The 27,212-nt window shown below is 46.5% G+C and overlaps 1 protein-coding gene across 9 annotated transcripts; it reads right to left on the bottom strand.

The window, feature by feature from the left end:
- Window positions 1-1,364: 1,364 nt before the first annotated feature.
- Window positions 1,365-27,084, bottom strand: NAGA (alpha-N-acetylgalactosaminidase). 9 transcript variants are annotated; one of them, XM_032644907.1, is made up of 11 exons: window positions 26,951-27,084; window positions 26,435-26,524; window positions 25,489-25,624; window positions 24,770-24,941; window positions 23,763-23,940; window positions 23,341-23,435; window positions 22,421-22,582; window positions 20,679-20,876; window positions 20,500-20,556; window positions 19,424-19,567; window positions 18,327-18,957 (listed from the first exon to the last, which is right to left on the bottom strand). In XM_032644907.1, the coding sequence occupies exons 2-11, from the start codon at window positions 26,448-26,450 to the stop codon at window positions 18,823-18,825; spliced, it is 1,293 nt and encodes a 430-aa protein (XP_032500798.1). In that variant the 5' UTR covers window positions 26,451-26,524; window positions 26,951-27,084; the 3' UTR covers window positions 18,327-18,822. The 9 variants fall into 9 exon arrangements, with proteins under 9 accessions (XP_032500800.1, XP_032500799.1, XP_032500797.1 ...); XM_032644909.1 differs by lacking the exons at window positions 18,327-18,957; window positions 20,500-20,556 and adding an exon at window positions 1,365-1,803 and having other exon boundaries at window positions 26,435-26,517; window positions 26,951-26,998; XM_032644908.1 differs by lacking the exons at window positions 18,327-18,957; window positions 20,500-20,556 and adding an exon at window positions 1,366-1,803.
- Between the last annotated feature and the right edge of the window lie 128 nt (window positions 27,085-27,212).

Here is a 27,212-nt window from a genome sequence, read left to right as displayed (position 1 = left end):
AAGACACAGTCAATATTATATATATATATATATATATATATATATATATATATATATAAAATGTTATGATATAACTAGGCATATCATATTCATACTGCAGGAAAAGCAAAGACAGAAGTTATTAAGAGCTATGAAAAAATATAGAGCAAAGTAAGGGAGATTGGGAAAACTGGAGGATTGGCAGAGGGAGCAGATTGTAATACAGCCTTGTTGAGAAGGTAATATTTGAGGAACGATTTGAAGGGTAAAGGAGATGAGGGAGTAGTCACGCGGATATCTGGGGAAGAGCGCTCTAGGCGGAGGGAACAGCTAGTGTAAAGGCAGCTTAATTCCCAGGTTCCTTCCCTTATACCCAGTGCCTCAAAACACAGATGAATGTGAGAAGACTCCTGTTCTCAAGGAAGGAAAATGCTTGAAAACAGACCGCAAGCCAACCAGAGAGAGATCTGAACCAGCACGTAAAACAGTTTGGAGATGGAGACTGATTTCTGCTCCCTTCACAGATTGATTCCTAAAAAGGGTGTCGTTAGAAAACAGGCCTCCTTCCTGTCTATGTCCTGAGGATAAAAGAGAAGTCAGTGTAACCGAAGAAGCTAGGGTCACGCTGGTTTTCACCCTTGATTAAAGCCTGCTTGCTGTTGCATACCGCTCCTTGGCCTTGGGTCTCTCTGTTTCTGAGGGCATCTGTGATATGCATTACCTGGTGCTGTTCCCTTGGGGCCTCCCAGTAGGGCAGTTTGGATGCACCCAGGCTCTCAGCTTCAGGCTGGGTGCTGCACTTGTCCTGCTTCAACTGTTCATTGTCTGGTTCCAAGAGAGATGGATCTTCTCAGCTGAAGTCTCTGAATCCCCTTGATGGAGCACTTGCCTAAGTCAGGGAAGCCTATTCTCTGACTCTCCATGGAGAGGAGGGCCAGAATAAATCGATGTGAGAGCTTGTGGGCTGACACTTGTTTGTTCTACTGCCCAATATTGTGCCCTGGGCTTCCTAAGGATCAGTTCAGGTTAAGTACTTACTGAGGCTGCTCTGAGCCAGTCCTGTGCTCTGAGGAATCTGACATGCCCTGATCTCGAGGAGTAAACAGACTACCCCAGAGATAGACAATTTCATTACATTTTCCAAGTGTCCACCTTGTCTTGGACTCCACCCATCCCTAAAATATAAGATGGAAGCAGGTAAGTACCACACCCTCTGTGTGGTCCCTGCAGGGAGGTTGTCTAGACCTTCTCCTGTTGGCTTGCTCTGCTGGTCTTATCTTCCCTGGTCATCAGACCTCTGATATGGCCTTGGCATACCTCAATATGGACAAAAATAAATAGATATAAATAAATAAATAAAGCTGGAAAGGGACTTCCCTGGCGATCTAGTGGTTAAGACTGAGCTTCCATTGCAGGGGGCATGGGTTCTATTCCTGGTCGGGGAACTAAGATCCTGCATGCCTCGAGGCACTGCCATAAATAAATAAATAAAGGAACTAATTTAGAAATTTTTCTGCTCAAGCTTGGGTTTTTCCCTTGGACCCAATTATGGCATTAGACTTCTGGCTTTTACCTGATGACCAATGAGAGAGACACTCCTAATTCCTTACATAAGTGCAGTGATAGAGGTCAGCACAGGGTTCAGAGGAGCAGTTCTGGCCAGCCCAAGTTGGTTCTGTAGGCTTCCTGGAGAAGGGGCTGTCTGCGTTGTTTTGATGCCCCAACCAGGAAGGCCTTTGGTCTGGGCATGTGGTCCAGCTTAGTAAGGAGACCGGTTGTCCCCTTGTGCCTGCAAATCCTTCTGCTCCCTTCACAGACTGATTCCTAAAAAGGAGAAGAGCAGGTAAGGGGCTTGGAAGTCAACATTCCCATCCTCACAACAAGAAAAAAATGCTGAATAAATTGAAAATCAATTACTCTTCTTAGATCCATCAGAGAATTGAAGTCCTCAGGGCAAACTGCTGTCTGCAAAACTGGAGAGACAGGTGGATACAAAGAATCACAATTCACCGAAAACAAAACTCAAGAAAGAAAACCCCACCAATGGAGCCAGCATCAGGGTAGGAAAACTTAAACTGCAGTTGACGAATTGCTGGAGGCAATTCAAGCTTGTAGGCAAGCTTGAGAGTTAAAAATTTCAGGGGTCCAGTCCTTGGGAGGAGTCCAACATTTCTGTGAGTTCTACCTCTAGGAGCCCTACCAGCTCCGCACAGTAAAGAGTGGAGAAAAGAAAAACCCTTTGTACTTCCAGGAGCGGTAATGGAATAGTAGCTATTTTGAAATTATACCCAAAGCCTTTTATTCCCTTAACATGGCCTATTCTCAAGAGAAATCATTTAACCAGGGTCTAATTGACTGGGGTTTTACCAGAGCCTAACTGACCCAGGGAGGGAGAATACCCAACTCCAGTCCACTGTAACCTTTCCTGCAGAGGAAGGGAAATGTCCAAGTCCAGCCCTAATTAGTCTTTCTGCCTCCACTAAGGGGGTGGGATCCAACAACTGGGATACACTTGTGAAGGTCAAAGCCCAGGGGCAGAAGTCGCTAAAAGTTTGACACCTAATCGTGGGACTATAGAATTCTTCCTTTCCCCCAGCACCGTACCACCACATCCACAGGGCCCCTGCCTAACAGCAGGGGATTACAACTGAAAGAACTGCACATCTCAGACCTTATTTAAGCAGTCTCTAGGGAAACACAAAGACAACAGAGGAGACAAAAACATGGACACCAGAGGAAATTTTAGTCTCTCATACCTGCATACAGCAAATAATAAACACAGCCTAATTCCAAGCCAGATAAACATAAGGCCTTACAATACAGGCCTATTTAATTCAGTTCCTTTTACATAGTATATCATGTCTGGCTTGCAGCATAAAACTACAAGGCATACTAAAAGACAAAAAACACAGCTTGGACAGGGCGAGAATCAGAACCAGACTCAGACATAGCAAAAATGTTGGAATTATCAGACTGGGAATTTAAAACAACTGATTATTGTGCAAAGAGCTCTAATCGAAAAAGTGGACAGCATGCAAGAAAAGATGGATAATGTAAGCAGAGAGATGGAAACTCTAAGAAACAATCAAAAGTTACCAATGCTCCTTGAAAGACACAATCTACCAAAACTCACTAAAGAAAAATAGATAATCTGAATAAGGCTATCTCTATTAAATAAGTTGAATTCAAAACTAATAACCTTCCAAAAAAGAAAGCACTAGGCCCAGATGGGTTAACTGGTACAAAACATTTAGGGAAGAAATGATACCAGTTCTGTACAACATCTTCCAGAAAATAGAAGCAGAGGGAATACTTTCTAAATCATTCTAGGCAACCAACATTATCCTCATACCAAAACCAGATAAGAAAAGAAAGAAAACTGCAAATCAACATCTCTCATGAACAAAAATGCAAAATCCTCAAAAAACTAGTAAATCGAATTCAACACTATATAAAAAGAGTTATACACCATGACTAAGTGGAATTTATTCCAGGTATGCAAGGCTGGTTTAACATTCAAAAATCAATTAATATAATGCATCATATCAACATGCAGAAAAACATTTGACAAAATCCAACACACATTCATGATAAAAACTGTCAGTAAACTAGGAGTAGAGAGAATTTCCTCAATTTGATAGAGAGCATGTACCAAAAAATCTCTATAGCTAACATTAAACTCAATGGTGAGCAACTAGATGCTTTCCTCCTAAGATCAGGAACAAGGAAAAGACATCCCCTCTTACAACTCCTATTCAATGCTGTGCTGGAAGTCCTAGCTAATGCAATAAGACCAAAAAAAAAAAAAAAAAAATCAGTTTTACTTTTTTCCAAGTCTGTATACATTTTATTTCCTTTTTTTAATCATGATTTTTATGATTATCTAGGTAGAAAATCCCAAAGAATCGACAAAAAACAAAAAACCTCTGAAACTAATAAGCAATTATAGCAAGGTGGCAGAATACAAGGTTAATATATAAAGTCAGTTGTTTACCAGCAATGAACAATTGGAATTTGAAACTAAAACACAATACTATTTACCAAAATAAAACAATAAAAAAGAAATACTTAGGTATAAATGCAACAAAATATGTACAAGGTCTATGTGGGGTAAAACTATGAAACTCTGATGAAAGAAATTCTAAATAAATGGGATAGCAAGAATTCTAAATAAATTCTAAATAAATGGGATAGCAAGAATTCCATGTACAGGGGATAGCAAGAATCAATATTGTCAAGATGTCAGTTCTTCCCAATTTGGTCTATTCAATGTAATCCTAATCAAAATTCTAGCAAGTTATTTTGTGGATATCAACAAACTGATCCTACATTTTATATGGGGAAGCAAAAGACCAATAATAGCCAACACAATACTGAAGAACAACAACAAAGGTGGAAGACTGTCCCTATCCAACCTCAAGACTTTATATAAAGATAGAGTAATCAAGACAGTGTGGTGAAAGAATAGACAAATAGATCAGTGAAACAGAATAGAGAGCCCAGAAACAGACCACACAAATGTAATCAACTGATCTTTGAAAAAGAAAGACAGTTCAGTGGAGAAAGAATAGTCTTTTCAATGAATGGCACTGGAACAACTGGACATGGACATGCAAACAAAAAAATCTAGACACAGATATTTTACAAAATTAACTCAATAAGCATGAGAGACCTAATGTAAATGCTAAGCTATAAAAATCCTAGAAGATAACCTAGGAGAAAAACTAATGACCTTGGCTTTTTGATGAGTTTTTAGAAACAACACCAAAAAGCACTATCCATGAAAGAAAAAACTGATAAGCTGGACTTCATTAAAATTAAAAAGTCTGCTCTGTGACGGACACTGTTAAGAAAATGAAAAGACAAGCCACAGACTTGGAGAAAATATTTGCAAAAGACACATATGGTAAAGGACTAGTATCAAAAATATACAAAGAACTCCCACAACTGAACAATACGAAGAAAAACGACCCAATTAAAAATGGGCAAAAGATCTGAACAGATACCTCACCAAAGAAGATATACAGATGGCAAATAAGCATATAAAAAGATGCTCTGCATCATATGTCATTAGGGAATTGCAAATTAAAACAATGAGCTACCACTACACACCTATTAGAATAGCTAAAATTCAAAACACTGTCCACACCAAATTCTAGCAAGGTTGTGAAGCAACAGGAAGTCTCATTCATTTGCCAGTGGAAATATAAAATGGTACAGCCACTTGGAATATAGTTTGGTAGTTTCTTATAAAACTAAACATACTCGGGACCAGTTGTTAAGACCCCGCACTTCCACTGCAGGGGGTGGGGATTTGATCCCTGGTCGGAAAAATAAGATCCCGAAGGCTGCACGGCTTGACCAAACAAACAAACAAAAAACTAAACATACTCTTACCACATGGTCCGGCAATTGAGCTCCTTGGTATTTATCCAAATGAGTTGAAAATCTATGTCCTCACAAAACTCTGCACATGAATGTTTATAGCAGCTTTATTCATAATTGCCAAGATATGGAGGCAACCAGATATTGTTCTTCAATAGCTGCGTGGATAAACAGTGGTACATCCATACAATGGAATATTTTCAGCGATAAAAAGAAATGAGTTATCAGGTCATGAAAGTATACCTTAAATGCAAATTGCCAAGTGAGAGAAGCCAATCTGAAAAGGCTGCATACTGTATAATTCCAACCCTCTGATGTTCTGGAAAAGGAAAAACTATGAAGACTGAAAAAATTGGTGGTTTCAGGGGTTGAGGTGGGGGTAGGGAGGGATGAGTAAGTGGAGCACAGAGGATTTTAGGGCAGTGAAACTTGTGTGCCGGACTGTAATGGTGGACACAAGTCACACATTGGTCAAAACCTATAGAATATACAACACAAAGAGTGAACCCTAATGTAAATTATGGACTTTATTTTTTATTTATTTATTTTTAAATTTGGCCACACCACGCGGCTTTCGAGACCTTAGTTCCCCCACCAGGGATGGAACCTGGGCCCTGGCAGTGAAAGCGCAGAGTCCTAACACTGGGCCACCAGGGAATTCCCTTATGGACTTTAGCTAATTATAAATATCAATATTGTCATCAGTTACAACAAATGTACTACACTAATGCACAATGATAACAGTGGAGACACCGAAGGAGGCCTGGGGGGAAGAAAGGGGGTATAGAAATTCCACATTCTTCTCAATTTTTCAGTAAACCTAAAACTGTTCTTTTAAAAAAGGGGGTTGGGGGGAGATAGAAGGACTGGGAAGCGCATTAAGCGGGAGAGCCTGTTACTTCCCATGGCTTCCTATAGAGGGCTTCTGGGCTTAGTGGCAAAAACCACAATATGGAAAAGTCTGGGCTTGAATAATTACTTATTCAGGTGCCATTCTAAGTGCTTTACATATACTATCTCATTTAATCCTCTAGCAACAATCCTATGCGGTAGGAACTATTAACATCCGCACTTTACAGGGGAGGAAGTAGAAGCACAGAGAAATTTAGTAACTTGTTCAAAATTGCTGCAAGTGTAGCCAAGATTTAAATCTAGATGTTAGAACATGTAACTAAATCACCACAGGCAACTTTTTTCTCATTCTATAAACTGGGCAGTCTATTTTAATGAGGGAAATCACCCCAATTTATTATACTGCACATCCTGAGTCAGTACAAATACCTCTGTTCCAACCTGGGGAGGTATGGGGTCTCTTTCAGCTGGGAGGTCAGTCTTTGTAGGACCCCCTCCCACAAACACCCTATCCAGGGACTGTCTGGGGGAATAGTTTCTGAAAACTGGTTGAGTTTCTTTAAATAGGAATCCAGTTTTGTTGTTTTTATCAGGGGAATCTAGAAATGTTAGACTGTTGCGGGAGACAGTGTTGTGGAATAGGTACTTTTCAACCAGCCCCTAACACTTCCGTCTTTATTTACCACCAATGTCTTTGGCTGTGCACATCGCCTCAGTGGTCCCCTTCCCACTGACGCTCAGTCATGGGGGTCTGGCCAGTCCCTCTTCTTCATCTTCACTATAATTACCTCCTGTCTCTCATCTGGACCCTTGCACAGCTGATTCCAGGCTCCCTATGTACCTGTCAGGGTCCAGCCAGGAGACAGAAACCACATCATTTATTTGAACAGAGAGATAGTTATGCAACCATAAGCACTATCTAACTTCAGAACATTTTCATCACCCCCCCCCCGCAAAAAACCCATACTCGCTAACAGTCACTACCCATTCCCTCTTTTTTTCTTAAAGCTTTTTAAAAAATATTTTATTTTATTTTATTTATTTTTGGCTGTGTTGGGTCTTTGTTGCTATGCGTGGGCTTTCTCTAGTTGCAGTGAGCAGGGGCTACTCTTCGTTGTGGTGCGCGGGCTTCTCATTGCAGTGGCTTCTCTTGTTGCGGAGCACGGGCCCTAGGTGCACAGGCTTCAGTAGTTGTAGCTCGTGGGCTCTAGAGCGCAGGTGGCGCACAGGCTTAGTTGTTCCAAGGCACGTGGGATCTTCCCGGACCAGGGCTCAAACCCGCGTCCCCTGCATTGGCAGGCGGATTCTTTACCACTGCACCACCAGGGAAGCCCCCCATTCCCTCTTGTCAACCACTTATCTACTTCCTGTGTCTATGGATTTGCCAATTCTAGACATTTCATATAAATGGAATCATACAATAAGTGCTCTTTTGTGTCTGGCTTTCTTCCCTTTGCATAACATTTTCAAGGTCCATCCACGTTGTAGCACATATCAGTATGGATATGCCGTATAGGTGGTATGGCACACGGGCTTCTCTCTAGTTGTGGTGTGTGGGTTTCCTATCTCTAGTTGTGGCACGGGCTCCAGAGCGGTGGGCTCTGTAGTTTGCAGCATGCGGGCTCCCTCGTTGAGGCACATCAGCTCAGTAGTGTGGCGGCCAGGGTTAGTTGCCCCACAGCATGTGGGATCTTAGTTCCCCAGCCAGGGATTGAACCCACATCTCCTGCATTTGAAAGAGGATTCTTTACCACTAGACTACCAGGAAAGTCCCTCCATCCCTTCATTTTGAGCCTATATGTGTTCTTAAAGCTGAAGTGAGTCTCTTGTAGGCAGTATACAGTTGGATCTTGTTTTTTTATCCAACTAGCTTTTGATTAGAGAATTTAATCCATTTACATCAAGAGTAATTATTGAGAGAATTCCCTGGCAGTCCAGTGGTTAAGACTCCATGCTTCGGGCTTCCCTGGTAGCACAGTGGTTAAGAATCCGCCTGCCAAGGCAGGGGACACAGGTTCGAGCCCTGGTCTGGGAAGATCCCACATGTCACGGAGCAACTAAGCCCGCGTGCCACAACTACTGAAGGCTGCGTGCCTAGAGCCCATGCTCCACAACAAAAGAAGCCACCGCAATGAGAAGCCTGCACACCGCAACGAAGAGTAGCCCCTGCTCGCCGCAACTAGACAAAAGCCCGTGCGCAGCAACAAAGACCCAACACAACCAAAAACAAATAAATAAAATAAAATAAATTTATTTAAAAAAAAAAAAAAGACTCCATGCTTCCTTTGCAGGGGGAGTAGGTTTGATCCCTGGTTGGGGAACTAAGATCCCGCATGCTGCATGGCTTGGCCAAAAAAAAGTAATTATTGATAGGTAAGGACTTACTAATGCCATCTTTTTGTTTTCTGGTGGTTTTATAGTTCCCTCGTTCCTTTCTCCCTCTCTTGCTGCCTTCCTTTGCGAATTGATGATTTTCTTTAGTGGTATGCGCTGTTTCTCTCCTCTTTATCTTTTGTGTATCACTGTAGGTTTTGCTTTGTGGTTACCATGAGGTTTACATAAAGACCTTCTAGATACAACAGTTTATTTAATGCTGATAACAACTTCACTCTATTGCATACAAAAACTCTACCTTTTTACTCTCTCTCCCTTTATGTTTTTAATGTCACAATTCACCTCTTTTTATATTGTGGATTCATTAACAAATTATTGTAGCTATAATTATTTTTTAATACTTTTGTTCTTTAGCTTTTAAACTAGAGTTAAGTGGTTAACACAGCACCATACAGTAAGTCCCCTACATATGAACAAGTTCCGTTCCAGAGCACGTTCATAAGTCCAGTTTGTTCATAAGTCCAACAAAGTTAGCCTAGGTACCCAACCAACACAATCGGCTATATAGTACTGTACAGTAATAGGTTTATAATACTTTTCACACAAGTAATACATAAAAAGCAAACAAACACAAAAAATAAACAGTTTTAATCTTGCAGTCCAGTACCTTGAAAAGTACAGTGGTACAGTACAACAGCTGGCATACAGGGGCTGGCATCGAGTGAACAGGCAAGAAGGGTTACTGACTGGAGGAGGGAGAGGAGGTGGGAGACGGTAGAGCTGAAGGATCGTCAGCCACAGGAGAGGGAGGGCAAGCTGCCATTTCACTCACGCCTGACGTTGATGGCGCAGGTTCTGGTTCCTTGTTGGATTCAATTCTGTCTACCCTCCTGAAAAGACAATCCAGTTATGTCTGGGTAGTAGCTCTTTTTTTTTTCTCGTCATAGATGACATGGTAGCACTGAATTGCATTCTGAACAGTTGCTGCAACCTTCGTGTACTGTTCTACATTCGGGTCCTGTGCCTCAAAAACTAACAGTGCCTCCTCAAATAAAGAAAATCCCCTTGCTATTTCCTGCATTGTGAATCTCTTCAGTTACTTCTTCCTCTTGTCGCTCCACTCTCAATTATTTTCATTTTTGTCTCCATCGTTATCGCTTGGTGCTTCTTAGCAGTACCAGCTACATCACCACTGCATTTACGCTTGCTTCCAGACATCCTGGGCTTGAAATAATGATACTGTACCGCTGTACTCTATACAGTGCTGTACAGTAAAGTACACAAAAGCACAACCACTTGTAGAGGATGCATGCATGTGACAATGCACGCCAGACACATGAACTAACTTGCGTGACTGGACATGGGAACGCACGTTCGCATCTTTGAAAGTTCACAACTTGAAGTTTCACATATAGGGGACTTACTGTATTACAGTATCAGAGTATTCTGGATTTGACTATATACTTACCTTTACCAGTGTGTTATGTATTTTCCTATGTTTTCATGTCACCAATTAGCATACTTTCATTTCAGCTTGAAGAGCTCCTTTCAGCATTTCTTGTAAGGCACATCTAGTGGTAATGAACTCCCTCAGCTTTTGTCTGGGGTGATCTTTATCTCTTCTTCATTTTTGAAGGACAGCTTTGCCAGATAAAGTATTCTTGGTTGGCAGTTTTATTCTTTTAGCACTTTTAATATATCATCCCATTCTCTCCTGCCCTATAAGCTTTCTGTGGACAAATCCACTGATATCCTTATGGGGATTCCCTGGTAAGTTACAAGCTTCTTTTCTCTTGCTGCCTCTAAGAGTCTTTCTTTGTCTTTGATTTTTGACACTTTTTATCATAATGTATCTTGGAGAAGATCTCTTGAAGTTGGGTTTGCTTAGTGACTTATAAGCTTCATAAACTTGGATACCGATATCTCTCCCCAGATTTGGGAATTCTCAGCCATTATTTCTGCCTTCTCCCTCTATCCTCCTTCTGGGACTCCAATAATTTGCAGATTGCTTCTTTTGATGGTATCCTATAGATCATATAGGCTTTCTTAATTCTTTTTTTTTAACTTTATTTTTTTATGTAGCAGGTTATTATTAGTTATCTATTTTATATATATTAGTGTATATATGTCAATCCCAATCTCCCAGTTCATCCCACCACCACCTCCCCCGCCGCCAGCTTTCCCCCCTTGGTGTCCATACATTTGTTCTCTATGTGTGTATGTCTATTTCTGTCTTGCAAACTGGTTCATCTGTACCATTTTTCTAGATTCCACATATATGCGTTAATATACGATATTTATTTTTCTCTTTCTGACTTACTTCACTCTATGACAGTCTCTAGGTCCATCCATGTCTCTACAAATGACCCAATTTCGTTCCTTTTTATGGCTGAGTAATATTCCATTGTATATATGTGCCACATCTTCTTTATCCATTCATCTGTTGGTGGGCATTTAGGTTGCTTCCATGACCTGGCTATCGTAAACAGTGCTGCAATGAACATTGGGGTGCATGTGTCTTTTTGAATTATGGTTTTCTCTGGGTATATGCCCAGTAGTTGGAATTGCTGGGTCATATGGTAATTCTATTTTTAGTTTTTTTTTTTTTTTTTTTTTAAATTATTATTACACATTTATTTTATTTATTTATTTACTTTTGGCTGCATTGGGTCTCGCAGGCTCTAGAGCACAGGCTCAGTAGTTGTGGCACACGGGCTTAGGTGCTCCACGGCATGTGGGATCTTCCCGGACCAGGGCTTGAACCTGTGTCCCCTGCCTTGGCAGGCAGATTCTTAACCACTGCACCACTAGGGAAGCCCCTATTTTTAGTTTTTTAAGGAACCTCCATACTGTTCTCCACAGTGGCTGTATCAATTTACATTCCCACCAACAGTGCAAGAGGGTTCCCTTTTCTCCACACCCTCTCCAGCATTTGTTGTTTGTAGATTTTCTGATGATGCCCATTCTAACTGGTGTGAGGTGATACCTCATTGTAGTTTTGATTTGCATTTCTCTAATGATTAGTGATGTTGAGCAGCTTTTCACGTGCTTCTTGGCCATCTGTATATCTTCTTTGGAGAAATGTCTATTTAGGTTTTCTGCCCATTTTTGGATTGGGTTGTTTGTTTTTTTAATATTGAGCTGCATGAGCTGTTTATATATTTTGGAGATTAATCCTTTGTCTGTTGATTCATTTGCAAATATTTTCTCCCATTCTGAGGGTTGTCTTTTCATCTTGTTTATAGTTTCCTTTGCTTTGAAAAAGTTTTTAAGTTTCATTAGGTCCCATTTGTTTATTTTTGTTTTAATTTTCATTACTTTAGGAGGTGGGTCAAAAAAGATGTTGCTGTGATTTATGTCATGGAGTGTTCTTCCAATGTTTTCCTCTAAGAGTTTTACAGTGTCCGGTCTTACATTTAGGTCTTTAATCCATTTTTAGTTTATTTTTGTGCATAATGTTAGATAGTGTTCTAATTTCATTCTTTTACGTGTAGCTGTCCAGTTTTCTCATCACCACTTATTGAAGAGACTGTCTTTTCTCCATTGTATATCCTTGGCTCCTTTGTCATAGATTAGTTGACCATAGGTGCATGGATTTATCTCTGGGCTTTCTATCCTGTTCCATTGATCTGTATTTCTGTTTTTGTGCCAGTACCATATTGTCTTGATTACTGTAGTCTTAATTCTTGTTTATTCTTTTTCCTTTGTTATCCTCTAACTGGGTAATTTTAAAGTTCCTGTTTTGGAATTCACAGATTTTTTTCCCCTGATTGCTCCATTCTGCTGGTCATTGATGCTCTCCATTGCATTTTTCATTTCATTCATTGTATTCTTCAGCTCCAAAATTTCTGTGTGGTTCTTTTTTTAAATGATTTATCTCTTTGTTAAACTTCTCATTTTATTCATGTATAATTTTCCTGATTTTGTTGAATTGCCTTTCTGTGTTTTCTTGTAGCTCGTTGAGCTTCCTTAAAATAGCTATTTTGAACTCTTTATCAGGTAAACTGCAGATCTCCATGTCTTTGAGGTCAGTTACTAGAAGATTATTGTTATCCTTTGGTAGTGTCATGTTTCCTTGGTTTTTCACGTTCCTTGGAGTCTCACATTTTTGTCTTCACACTTGCAGTAGCGGGCACCTTCTCCAATTTTCACTGACTTCGGGAGAGAAATCCCTACCATCAGTCCTGCTAGAGATTCTGAGGCTTTTTCAGACCATCTATGGATACACCTCCACCATGCTTCTTGCTCCCTCTTGTGGCAGAATTCTTAAGCTTGTTTGCCTTCTCTTGATCCTGCAACACACCAGGCCAGGTGCTGACAGCCTCTCTTTTGTTCTCCCAAGGGCTGAGCTAAAGCTCAAGTGTGTGGTCTCTCCCTCGCCTGCAGACTCAGGCTGGCTTTCTACATATGCTCACAAGCCGTCTGCCAAAGCTCACTCTCACCACCATCAGAGAGCTGGCCACGGGTAGGGGTGTGAGTGGGTGAGGCACACGGAGCACTGGAGGGGCCTACAGGCCAGGTGGGGGATCTGCAAGCAAGGTGTCCCCAGCAGCTCCTGGGCAGGCTCCTTGGAGTCTGCAGCACAGTTAGTAGGATCTGCATCCTTTAATGCCCTCCAAGTGTCCTATCTGCCACGCTCCCAGACTTTTCCCACCCCCGCGTCAGCCAGCTCATGATTCTGTACTCTGGATGGAGTGAGAGAGGAATGTGCCTCTTTGGCAATGTCCCACACACCTGGGGAAGTCAGGTGTGCACTGGCATGCTTCACTTTCCCCTGTGGGAGAAATCAACGGCCAAGAACGTCTCACCCGGTACTGAGCTGTGCTGCCTTGGGGGAGGGGTGATGTGGGTAAAATCAAACTCTTCCTCTTTTCCTCTCCAATGTGTCCAAACCTCTATTTTCTTTCTCCAGTGTTGTGCTGTAACTTCTCCACTGGAAACCTGGACTTCCACAAAGGCTCGTTCGTCTGTAGGTGATTGTCTAAGACATTGTTCTCCAGGGTCTCCCACACTGTGGCTGAGAGGGGCTGGAGCCGGCTCACAGGCCACTGCAGGGTCTACAGCCAGGACCGAGGTCCGCATGCCTATTACCTGATGCACAGGTGGGTAAGACTTCTCCTGGGTCTCTTTGCACATGGTGCTGGATCCCACAGGTGCTACAAGGCACTTCTGTCTGTGGATGGATGCCAAATTGTTGTTGAGTGCAGGGATATGTGAGGGCTGTCTTATTCAGCCATGTTGCTGACGTCACCCCACTTGAAAAATTCTTACTCTTTACCCTGAATATCCAGCTGACAGATGATATTCTTCTCCCCTCTCTTCTTGTTCACCCTTTCATGGATGGGAATGATCTGGAAAAGAGTGAGGATGGCTCTATTCCTGGAGCCATCTGATGGGGTAAAGACGGCAGAAAAGTTTGGATAACATTGAATGGGAGAAAGGGAGTATTACAAGATTGTACTGCATTTTACCAGGAGTCTCGAAAAAGAAGGAAATAGAGCAAGAATCATTAATGGGAAGCTGACATCTGACTCTGATATATCTGATACACACAATCACCAGTAGTGGTAGAGAAGATGTCCATTCCTAATGACACCCAATTCCATCCTTCTTCATTCCTTCTCTTGGGCATCCCAGAGCTGGAAGATGTGCACATCTGGATTGGATTCCCCTTTTGTGTATACTGTTGCTTTCCTGAGGAATGCTGCTGTCTGTAATCCAGACCGAGCATATTCTCCACGAGCTCATGTACTGTATTCTAGCCATGTTGGACTCTTATTGACCTGGACTTGTTCATGGCCACCATCCCTAAAATGCTGGGCATCTTCTGGTTCACTCTCAGGGATGGAGATATAGATATAGATATAGGTAGATAGAAATAGTTTTTTACTATATATATATATATATATATATACATATAGTAAAAAAAACCCAGTTTATCTTCTTAACCATTTTTAAGTGTACACTGCAGTACTGTTAACTATACCCACATTGCTGTGCAGTGGATCTCTAGAACATTTTCATTAACACTATACCCATTGAACTCCCATTGCCCCCTCCCCCAAACCCCTGCCAACTATCATCCTACTTTCTGTTTCTATAGACTACTTTAGATGCCTCATATAAATGGAACCATATAGTATTTGTCTTTTTGTGACTGGCTTATTTCACTTAGCCTAATATCCTCATGTGTCAGTTCTTTACTTTTGTGGCTGAATAATATTCCATTGTATGGTTAACCACATTTTGTTTATTCATTAATCAGTTGGAGGACATTTAGGTTGTTTCCACTTTTTGACTCTTACGAACAATGCTGCTATCAACATCTGTATATAAGGTTTTGTGTAGACACGTTTTAACTTTTTTGGGGTACATACCTAGATGTGGAACTGCTGGTAACTCCGCTTAACCATTTGAGGAATTGCCAGACCATTTCCCACAGTAGCTGCACCAGTTTTACATTCCTGCCAGCAGTATGAGTATATGAGTGTTCCAATTTCTCCACATCCTTGCTAACACTTATTATTATCTGACTCTTCTAGCCACCCTTTTGGGTGTGAAGTGGTATCTCAGTTGTTTTTATTTGCATTTCCCTAATGGTTAGTGATGTTGAGCATTGGCCATTTGCATATCTTCCTTGGAAAAATGTCTATTCAGACCCTTTGCCCAGTTTGAAATTAGGTTGTCTTTTTACTGAGTTACAAGTTATTTGTGTATTTTAAATACAAGTCCCTTATCAGATACATGAGTTGCAGATATTTTCTCCCATTGTGAGGGTTGTCTTTTCACTCTTTTTAATATAGGCAAATCACAGTTATTAATTTCCCTCTGGTCACTACTTTGACTCCATAAGTTTTGGTTATGTTCTGTTTTAGTATTTTTGGTGTTGTGTACTTGTTTTCATTCATCTCAAAGTATATTCCCTTGTATGTGATGAGTCACTTGTGTCTTGCTTTCAAAATTCTCCCTTTGTCTTCTGAGAGTTTGATTATGATGGGTCTAGGTATGGATCTCTTTGACTTTATCCTACTGGTAGTTTGTTGAGCTTTATTGATGTATAGATTAGTATTTGTCATCAAATATGCAAATTTTTGAGCCATCATTTCTTCAAATATTCTTTCTGCCCTTTCTCGTCCCCTTATGTCTATGCTGCACGGTGTGTCATAGGTCTCTGAGCCTCTGTTAATTTTTCTTCATTTTCCTTTCTATTCCTTGGATAGGTTAATTTCAACGGACCTATCTTCAAATTTGCTGGTTTTTTTCTCCTTGGTCATGTCTGCTGAGCCCCTCTAGTGAAATTTTTCTCTCAGTTATTGTACTTTTCAACTCTAGAATTTCTATTTGGTTCCTTTCTATAAGTTGTCTCTTTACTGATATTCTCTATCTGGTGAGACACCATTCTTACCTCCTCTAGTTCTTTTTTTTTTTTTTCTCCTCTAGTTCTTTAGACATGGTTTCCTTTAGCTCTTTGAATGTATTTTAAATAGCTGACTTAAAATCTGGTACTAGGGTAAGTTAAAAACTCTAAAAAGCTTTCTGTTCTTACCAAGATTCTACTGTCTTTCTTGACTGAACACTCTCTGGGTTACTGAAAGCCTTTGGTTAATTTCCAGAGTTTAAAGTTGATTCTGATTATATATGGCAGACTTTTCATTGGTCTTAGAGAGAGCAAACTTACGGTGGTTCTTATGGGACCATTTTTGTTGACCCTTTGCTTGGACTTTGATTCAAATAAACTATGGAAAAATATTTTTGAGACAACTGGTGGGAGTCCCCACCAGTTGTTGTGGGGACACATGTGTGTCCCCACCATGTGGCCACAGGGGTGAGGATTCCAGGCTTTCACTGCTGTGGCCTGGGTTCAGTCCCTGGTCTGAGAACTGAGATCCCGCAAGCTGTAGGGTGCAGCCAAACAAACAAACAAAACAACAAACAAAACAGAAACAAACAAAAACCCAACACACCTGGCAAAAACTGAACGCAGCCTGGTTATCAGATTAAAACTTTTATTTTGTTGGCTAAGAAAATTGTATATTCAAGACCCTATTGCCTGTTAGAGCTCCACAGTGGTGGTTAGAGTTTTCTTTGATTTGCTCTCAAATACTCCAGCTTACGTGCAAAAGTATGTGTGGGACGAGAGATATGAAATAATGGCACGTGTTGATGGTTGTTGGATCTGGGTGATGGGTACATGCAGGTTCACTTACCATTTTATTTTTATGTTCAAAAATTTCTATAATAAAATTTTTTTTCAAAAAACAGAAGGGGTACCCTTGGGTCCAGACAAGGCTGCCTTGAACTGGGAAAAATTAATTTAGTCCCATACTGGCCTTGGGCGGAAGGGAGTAAAACAATGTCCTGGAAGATAGAGTGTGCCTTAAGAGAATAAAGGCTAACGTGATAGAACCAGTCAGGTACCCTCAGGATAAAGTTATACAGCAAGTAAAGACATGTAACTATCTCTGTGTCTGGAAGGCAAAGGAACTGACTGGTCAAATCCATGCTGGTCCTTGGCCCCAACTCCCAAGTCTGGTGGTCTCCACCACATCCCAGGGGGGTGGAAAAGATTTCTTTCCTGGGGCTAGCAAAAGAAGTGTTTCTGCCCGAAACCATTCCGCTTGGCTTGCCCAGCACTATGACCAAGACCCGAAGCTGGAGCTATGCATAGGGTGACAGACCTCAAAGGGCAGAGGCCTGGGATGAGGTAGGCTTCTGTCCTCCTAAGTGACCCACAGCCTCAAGACACCAACTGGGGAAAGGGAGCTTCCTCTGATGACCCCAGACGCAATCAGTGAAGCTCCAGAAATCTTAAATTACACTATAAAATGTATGTTTGTGAGTTCTTTATAACATACTCCAAATACAACGACCTTAAACCCTGAGGGAGGGAACATGGGAGATCCACCCAGAAGAGTTCCCACAGGGCAGGACCATGCAAAGCCTGAGGCACTGGGTGCTCCCACATTCAAGGCACAAGGAGAACGTACCTAGCCTGGTCTGCTGCCAGCTTTCCAGAGGGGAACAAGAGCCACTAGGGAAGACAGGTGCCCTGAGGCTTAGCTAAAAAGAGGGCTTGGGAAACAGGAACCAAAGGCAGGCAGTCAAGAACCTGCCATTCTTTACTTTAATACCCTTTTCCCTATGAGGAGGGGCAGGATATATATCGTAAGACACAAAGAGCCCCTGGACCTTTCTTTGCACATAGCTGAGGGATCTGAAACTCCTCTGCAGCCAGGTTAGGAGAAGAGAAACTAAGGGAGGAGCTGGGGGCACTGGTGGGCAGAGGACAAGCTACACAAGCCCTGTGGGAGAAAGGCAGAGCTGACTGCCCTCGGCTGCACCCAGCCCAGGAGCGTCAGTGAGCGAAGCCCTGTCAGGAAGGGGGAGAGGAACTGAAAGAGGCTGAAGACAGTAACGCAACGTTCCTTAGCAGGTCAAGGGCCTTTCACTGTGCAGCAGACGGGCTGCTGAGTGCGGGTAGTGGCTGGCAGACCCTGTAATGTCTGAATGGGGTGGGGAAGAGGGCCTGGGACCATCACTAGTCCGCCTCACTGTGCCGTTACCACCACCATGATGCTGGGCACAGCAGGGATGACTGGGGCGGGAGGCAAGCCTGGCATGGCCAGAAGTATAGTCTGCAGGTCGCGGTGGAATGAGGAGCCAGAAGAGGCCATACATCTTCCATGCGAGGTGAAATCTGAAACCAGCACCTTGTGTAGTGCCACCCAGAGTCCCCACCTGATCAGCCCCTGGCCCCAGGTCCATATTACAACTACTTGACTAAAGAACAGCTTTATTGGTGACCCGAAGGAACCAAGGTCACTCCCAGGCAGTGTCAGCCTGTAAGGCCTTCTCCGGGCAGGAAAGTCGATCACATAATTCATGGGACTTCCCGACAAGAGGTCAGAGCTCCACTCCTAATTTTAAGAAAATTCCAAATCCTGATTTCAGAGTCAGTAAAAAGAAGGTCAGAGGCTAGAATCCTGACAAGTATCGGTGCCTCTGCCTATTGGGGCTGAGGAGGCTGGCCGAGTTGTTCAGCAACATCCATGGGGCTGAACAGATGAGGTAGAGGCCAGAGAGGCCACAGGAAGTCTCCCCAAGACAAGTTTCCAAGAGACTTCACACTTCTGCAGGGCGTAGAACCCGGCCCTGAGATTGCACTTTGGGTCTGACGGGTAGCAGAAACCCCACCTCCTGGCCCTCAGCACGTGGAACCTCCGTGGTCTGGGCTCAGTGGTGCTGCCACAGCCTGTCACACGTCCCAGCTCCTCACTGCTGGGGCGTCCCCAGCTTCCTGATAGGATACAGGTACCACATCACCACCCCGGAAGGGTTGATGATCAATGTGAAGTTGGTTTTATCCTGGAGGCCACTGATGATGTCACCCGTGTAGACGTTCTGGGCCTGCAGGGGGGAGGACAGCACTATGCCACCCTAAGAATGGCTGCACAGGGACAAACCCCCACCGCCCCCCACTCCAGGGGATGTAAGAGCCTGCACTTTGGTCTGTGTTGAGCCTCCAGGATGCCCTACAGAAGTGGGAGCCTGAGTCCCCATGACTTCCCCTCTGGCAAAGCCAACAGATGCCCAAGTACTGGCAGTGGTGAGGGGCCAGCCCACCAAGAACCTGAGAAATGTGCCAGCAAGACTGAAGAGGGGAAACACGCAGCCTCGGGGGCTGACGGGACTCATTTACACACGGTAGTTCGTTTATGTAGCTTGAAAACACCAGTGCAGAGCACAGCACCAGCCGGAGGACCCAAGGCCCACGGCTTAGGGGACGGTGTGTGAGTGAAGGGGCCCCCGTGTGAGTAGGACCCAGCAACACCCTCAGGGAAACCCAAAGCGCTGCAGGTAGCAGGACACTCACCTCATACACCTTGGAGCTGGTGAAGTTCAGCCGGGCGAGGGAGGTCCGGTAGGGATACGGCATATCTGTCCTGCGGCTGAAGAAGACTATAGCACTGGCCTCACTGGCCAGGGGCCGCACGTACACTTCAATGTGGGATTTCTCCTGGCGCAGAACATGGCTACTGGCTGGGGTCCCTGCTCAGCAGGCCCTGAAGCTCCCTTCCCAACCCGCCCTTGAGCTCTGGGTCTCGCCAGCCCACAGTTCCGTGTCAGGCAGAAGCTTGGAGAGGAAACCACAGCCCTCCAGCACGCAACTCGTCTAACTCCACCTTCCTTCCTTCCTTCCCTGACTCAGCAGACGCTCCCCGACACTTACTCTGTGCCAGGCCCCACGCCAGGACACAGATAAATGCTGCATGAGGTCCCGCCTCAGAGAGCTTACAGGATAACGGGAGAGACAGACGTGGACAGCCCCTGGCACTGGACTGGAGGGCACCGTCCAGTTAGAACGATGAGCTCTGCCCTGAGCAGCCAGGAGGGTGAAGCCACAGCTTCCAGAAGGCCCCTGGGCCTGGCTCCACCATCCGCCCCTCTGGCAGGATTAGTTATCGCCTCTGGGCATCACCAGTTCAGCAGGTGCTTTCTATATTGGTGTAGATTTCCTTTTACTAGAGAGGCAAGGATCTGGGCAACGAGCACAAGCTTTCAGGTGACACTATCGGCATCGAGTCCTGTTGTACCACTTACCAACTGTGTGGCCTTGGTATAAAGTTACTGAGACTCTTCAAGTCTAAGTTTCCTCATTTGTAAAACAGGGAAGGAGCATCGACCTTCTGAGAAAATGTATCTAGAATGTCTAGCACACAGTAGGTGCTCAACAACTAGTCTACACTAGTACTAGCAGTAGCTGTACTCCATGGCTCAAACAACTCCTAAACTCTGAAGGCAAAGCCCTACTTCTCTGCCAGCCATCATAGACTTGTGCAGAAGTTTTGTAGTTCCAAACCGAGGGGCCACACTGATCCCGTGTGCATGTGTGGTGATGTCTCCCTTCCCCAAATCCCACGAGCTGTCCTGCTCTGGCCCTGCTCTTACCCAGGCAAGTGAGGGACAGTCGAAGCAGCTCCCAGTAGAGACTTCGACTGAATGCAACTAGGAGGGATTGAGTGGATTTCAGAGGCCTAGTCCCGACCCCTGAACCTCTGGCCTGCAGACTTGTTTCCAGGGGAGCCCAGTCTCTCAGCCTCCCTTCCTTGCTCCCACACCCCCAGTACCTTGAGAATCCTGTGTCCTTGGATGCCTAAGGGGTCCTGGTTGATTTTGATCATGAGTGGATTCTGCAGAATGTCCATGTTCTGGGCCGAGATGGTACGCAGGTCCGTGGACATGAAGAGGGGGGCCGCCAGCACCGTCCACAGGGCCATCTGGGCCCGGGCTTGCTCGAAGCTGAGGCCAAAGTTCCCAATGAGCAACTGGGGGCAGAAAAGAGGATTGCTCAGCTCTGCCCTCTTCAGGGCGGTGGGCGTGGGGACCAACCCTAAACTTGTAGCAAAAGAAGACAGAGATGGGGGAGGACGGCCAGGTGTGGGCCCTGGTTCTACAAACACCATTCCCCAGCAGCGTGGCCTTGGGGTGGGTCAAGTCACTTTTCAGAGCCTCAGGTTTTTTCTTCCATCAAGAATATGAGGGTGATAATATGCTCTGATCACGTCACAGGTTGTTCAGAGGATCCAATGGATCCTGTTGCCAAAAGCGTTTATAAACTGGAATATGCAAGTCAAGAAATACAGCCAGGATGGTAGTAAACCAGACCTGGACAGAGTCTCTGCTCCTGCCACTAGCCACCCACCTGCCCTAACGACAGCTGACTACACCAATGGGCACTCCTGTCCTCAGGGCAACCAATACACCAACAGGACACAAACGACTCCTGCTAACTCAACACTCTTGTGTACTTAGTGACACCAATTTAACTAAGCACTGTATATGTGCCAAACCATGCCAAGCATTTAAAGGGTCATCCTTCTGGGGACTTCCCTGGTGGTCCAGCAGTTAGGACTCCTCGCTTCCACTGCAGGGGGAGTGGGTTTGATCCCTGGTCAGGGAACTAAGATCCCGCATGCCATGTGGCATGGCCAAAAAATAAAATAAAATAATTTTTAAAAAAGGACTTGGCCCTGGGCCTGGTGCCTAATAGGTCAATGAAGGTCAGCTCCCCTCCAGCCCCAGGGAGCTGAGTCCTGTTTGCAACATCAGCCATGTGCTGGCCTAAAAAAAAAATAAAACAAAAATAAAGGGTCATCCTTTTAACCCTCAAAACAACCCTACATATATAGCAGCTACTATTACTATTTCCATTTTCCAATTGACAAAGCTGGTCACAGAAATATTAAGTCACGTGCCCAAGGTAAGTGGCAGAGCTGGAGCTGGAACTCTAAAGCAGGTCAATTTCTGTTTCTCCAGGCACCTCTCCATCTGGCCTAGTATTTGTAATTATTATAATCATCACTGACGGTAAATACTCGTTGACTAAAGAGATAGCTATAAAACTGTAAGATAAATTGCAAAGAAATTTAAGTGATCAGGGCTATGAGTAAGGTAGGTATGAGAGGCCAGTTCTGCCTGTGTAGGGTAACACTACAGAGCACTGAGAGAGGGGTCAGAGGCAGACCTGGCAAAGAGTCTAGGGAAGGGTGGCAAGAGAGTGTGGACTATCTGTGATCTTCACCCTATGGAGGAATAATGTCTTACACAAGAGTCCCTACAGATCAAGTTTCAAGACACATCAGAACCGCCTGGGAAGACTTAACAATGGGCATTCCCAGGCCCTCTCTGAACATTCTGATCCAAGAGGTGGGGTGGGGCCCTGGGAACAGAATTGTAAGCGCCCAAGACAAGTCCAGCACGGCTGGTTCAAGGACACATTTCTGATATGCTGATCTAGAACCTGGCAATGAGCGTCCAGGAAGACAGCATAGGGCAGTGGGCCCTGGGCCATCCCCCTCCATGCTGGTACCATGTCTGGGTCGTTCCAGTGCCCAGGGCCTGCCACCGGCTGCAGAATGTCCTGGTGGGTCACAAACCAGTCCAGGATGGAGAGCACGCTGCTCCAGGAGTCCTCGATGTCGTCATAGTTGCGCCAGAGGTTGCAGATGTCTGCCAGCAGGGTGTAGTTCACCTGGATTTGGGGGGAAGGCAGAGTCCAACACCAGAGTCATACTCTAATGCCTGGAGCCCTGCACAGGGGCTGGGGAGCCTCAGCAGGAGACACAGAGGGTAGGGAAGGGGGAAGAGAACACACCTTGAGCGTGTTCAGGATGAGGAAGGCCTCGGAGGGAGTGGCCCTGCTCTGGGGCTGCCCGGCCTCTCCTCCATGCGCGCTGGTGCCAGGAGCCGACCCCTCCCTCTCACGCCAGCTGGGGCCAAGCCCAGGGTATGGACCCAGGCTGGCGTACCATAACCTTCCCTACCACACCCTCACCCCCGTGTTCTCTCAGTGAGTCCCACCCTCTGCCAGGGTTCTCCCTCGGGTCTGCAAGTCTGATTCCACCCTTTCTAGCACCCTACATGCCGAAGCGTCCCTGGTGAGAGGCCCACAAGGCCTTTCAGAGGCCAGGCCCCATCTGCCTGGCCTCACCAGCCTTCTGGATCTCCTAGCCCACTCGGCAAAACCCAGGATTCTGACTGCTTGTTGGGTGCTGTGTCAGCACATAACATATGGTTCCCATGCCTTGGATACCCATCCCTTCAGCCCACCTGACAAGTGTCTCCTCTAAGACCCTGGGCTAGCTCAGGCCCCCTCAGGTACTTATGACCCTTTCCTAGACCTACAAATCAGCATGTGAGCAACTATGATGAGAGGAGCCCTGGCTGCATAGAAGGCAAGGAGGCCTGGGTATGAGGAACATTGCCAGGTGGGTGCACAGAATGGCTTACCTCTGGGGGGAGGCCCCCTTCGTAGGCTGGCCAACTGCAGGAGAAGGCGATGGGGCGGCCTGTGGCATTCAGGGCAGCAGCCATCTTGGGGTACCCTGGAGAAGTCCAACCCTCACATTTTAGGATGAAGAGACACAAGATGAAATCTGGGGCCTCAGCCCAAACCTCCCACCAAATGGGAGGGAACTACGGTTCAAGGAGGTGCTTCCCCTGTACCCAGAGCTGCAAACACTTCCCAGGTAGGGGCATGGTACCAACCCATCTTTAGGGAGCCTGGAAGCCAAGATCCCCCTAGGCCCTGGGTGAGGGGAATTGGGAAATGCTACCCCCTAGGGGCCATACAGACAGATGGGCACTGTGGGGCCTTCCATGGCCACCCCTCCCTGTCTACCTAATGGCCCCCAGCCAGCTGTGGGACCCACCCTCGGCCCGTTCCTCGGGGGTTGAGAAGCAGCCATCCAGCTTCAGCATGTCCACCTTCCACTTGGCGAAGGTTTGAGCATCCTGGACCACCTTGTCTAGCGTGGTGCCTGGGTAACCCATGCAGGTGAAGTTGCCCATGTCTGCGTAGATGCCCAGTTTCAGGCCCAGGGAATGAGCCTGTGGGGGGTTGACAACACACTGGGCTCAGGCAGGACCTCAAGGAGCCGCCTCCCAGGCACATCTGACCAGGCCCCATTAAAACCTTCAATGATGGGACTTCCCTGGTGACGCAATGGTTAAGAATCTGCCTGCCAATGCAGGGGACACAGGTTCGAGCCCTGGTCCGGGAAGATCCCACATGCCACGGAGCAACTAAGCCCATGCGCCACAACTACTGAGCCCGCATGCCACAACTACTGAAGCTCATGAGCCTAGAGCCCGTCCTCTGCAACAAGAGAAGCCACCACGATGAGAAGTCTGCACACCCAACAAAGAGTAGCCCCCGCTCACTACAACTAGAGAAAGCCTGCGCACAGCAACGAAGACCCAATGCAGCCAAAAATAAATTAATTAATTTTAAAGATATAATAAATAAATAAAAACCTTCAATGACTTCCTAAAGCCCAAAGGAAGGGGTCTCAGCTTGCTGGCCTGGCCTCTGCCAACCATGATACTTCCCCTCCCTCCAACACACACACCTTGCATGGGCTGTTTCTGGCCTCTAGGCATTTGCTTCTGCCATTCCCTCTGCCTTGAATGCCATCTCTCCAGTATCAGCTCAAGAACTGCTTCCTCCGGAGAACCTTCCTGAAATCCCAGGCTGAATAAGATGTCCTTCCTTGCTCTCACCCACTACAGTGGGTCAAAACTACCTGCCCATGTATCTATTTCCTCCACCAGACTGTGAGTTCTCAAGCAGGGATTACAGAAATGAGCCCTAAGTAGGATAGGGTGGAAAGAGCGGTCTGGCCCACAGGCCAAGGGGCAGGGCTGGGGTGGGGCTCACGTAGTCAGCCAGGAAGGCCATGCCATTGGGGAAGCGCTTGGGATCAGGCACCAGGTTGCCTTTGGCATCACGTCCACCAATCCAGCAGTCATCGATGTTAAGGTATTCGTAGCCCAGGTCCCGCCATCCATCCTGCGCCAGCCGGTCAGCCATCTCCATGAAGAGCCGCTCACTGGCGAGGGGTAGGGGACAGGGCTGCTCAGTGGCCCAGCACGGGCCTAACCTTAACCCCACCCCCCTTCCTCAGAGCTTTTCAAACTTCTTAGATGCTCTGAGTGTGAATCCAGCCTACAAGTACCATGGCCTTGCTGTCAGCTGAGGACTAAGCCAGGTAACAAGTGTGAGGGGTACCAAGGATTATGTCATGAGCCATGAGCAGGGTGGAGCAAGAGGAGTGACGGGGCCCCCAAGCCAAGAAGCAGAACCGGGCCAGTGGGAAGCACGCGGGGTCCGGCCTGGCCCTTAACTGTTACCTCCTTTCCATAATCTCAGTGGCTGCGTCCACCACAGGGTCCCTGCCCCACAGACCTGAGGTCACCACAGAGGCCCCAAGCTGGTCATGAAGCTGAGTGTCAGAGGTCTCAAAAGTCACCTCTGGTTGCTTTCTCTCTGGGATGGGGGGCTCTAACCCTGCCCTCTTTCCTAGCTGACCCCCACTCGCTGCTCCCACTCTGTGAGGGCCCTAGGCAAGCCTGTTGGGTGGTGCCGACCTTACTCACCTGATGCAGTTCTTTGGGTCCTCGTTACAGTCAGTGTTGCAGCGGAAGCGTTCCCAGGCCAGCCAGCCCATGGGTGGCTTCCGCAGGAGCCCATTCTCCAGAACCAGCACCTGGGACACCAAGGCCAGCAAGAGCACTGCAGGGGGTTGGAAGGATAACTGTGAGTGGCTCCTATAGCTCCAGCCCTCACCCCACCCCATCCACATGCTGCCCAGCCCTGCAGAGGCTGCTGGCCTGCACATTAGGGGAACTAGACTCTCGCGCTTAAGGTGGAATGGGCTCTTCCTGCAACTCCTGGCTCCAGGAGTGCTGTGAGTGGGCGGACGGTGCCTGGGGTGGGGCAACGTGTTTGAGGCCCAGATTCCCACTTTGCTGTTACCACAGCAGTGCTGGAATTATCAAAAACTAACACCCTGAGGTCATATCCCTTCTACACCCTGACCAGCTCCCCCCACTCCATTCACACAGAACTTGACAGTACAGTGTAGCCAGACTCCAGGTCTCCTGAGTCCCATCCAGGGCTCTTTGTTCTCCACAGACACCCAAGAGGCTTCAGAAGGGCTTAAGAGGCCAGCCGGTTGGACCTGCACCCAGCCAGCTCACTTTCCCTCTAGGGCCTCAGTTTCTTTATCTGCAAGATGGAATCACTGTACTGACTTTACAGGGCTGCTCTTATTACATGTTGATGCTAATAAGATAGGGCCTCTGTGCTTTGGGGTAGAGGGGGTGCGCAAGGAAGAGGCCTCTTTGGAGGGGAACTGATTCCTAGGTGGGGAGCACCTCCTCCTTTCCTGGCCCACTTCCAAGAATGAGAGGAACATGTCTCCCCACATACCCACATCAGGGAAGGAGGCCCAGACGCCACAGGACTGGAACTTCCTCCAGGTAGCTCCCACCCCCAACTGGTCACCTACCCTCCCAAAGCCACCCCCATCCGTGTAGGTACCTGTCTTCAGCAACATCGCTCTGGACTCAGCGTCTCAGGACCTGACCAGATCTGCTGCTTTTACCAGCTCTATATGTTGGGCTCTGGAAGCTAAGAAACGTTAGAAAAGCACTGGCGTCACTACTGCCTGGCTAGCCCTGCCGCCCTTAACCTTGGGTGTGGATCCCACACTGGGTCCCCAAGCCCTCTCACCGCTCCCCCCCTCTACCCCAGCCATCACTTCCCCGAGCCCGGGTTCTTCCGGAGGAAATACTAAACAAGGTATCTTGGACGTTAGACCGCACCCCTTCTGCACTGCTGGGAACCCCGAGCGCCCAAGGGCGGCCCTCTGCCAGACTGGGGTCAGAGAGAGGCAGCGACAGGCTCGAGGACGCCCAGGAAGAACGGAAGCGGCGGGCCGGGACCAGGCTCCGTATTCCCTCCAGGTCTGGGTTGCCGCCCCCCGTCCCCAAAGACCGCAGGCCCAGCGGCCCAGCACGGGGACCCCAACCAGAGTCGTCCACATTTGACACTCACCCCTTCGAAGCCGCCTGCTTCGGTCTCCGGAACCAGCCACCACCGCAGTCACCTGATTCGCTTCCGGCGTTCCAGAGGGGCGGGGCCTCACTGCGCCAAACCTTCCCCGGAGGACCTAACAAAATCCCCCTAGCAACGTCCTGCCCCGCCCTCTACCGGCCCAGTAAGCCCTCGGAACCTCCCCAAGCCCCACCTCCTTCGATCTCCGGCTCTGCGCGCCCCCGAGGCAGGCACGAGCCAACCGCGGCTTCACGTGAAGCTA

Source organism: Phocoena sinus, chromosome 10 (assembly GCF_008692025.1).
Source record: "Phocoena sinus isolate mPhoSin1 chromosome 10, mPhoSin1.pri, whole genome shotgun sequence".
Lineage (NCBI taxonomy): Eukaryota > Metazoa > Chordata > Mammalia > Artiodactyla > Phocoenidae > Phocoena > Phocoena sinus.
Note: the sequence above shows the minus strand (reverse complement) of the source record. Positions and strands in the feature narration are given on the sequence as shown.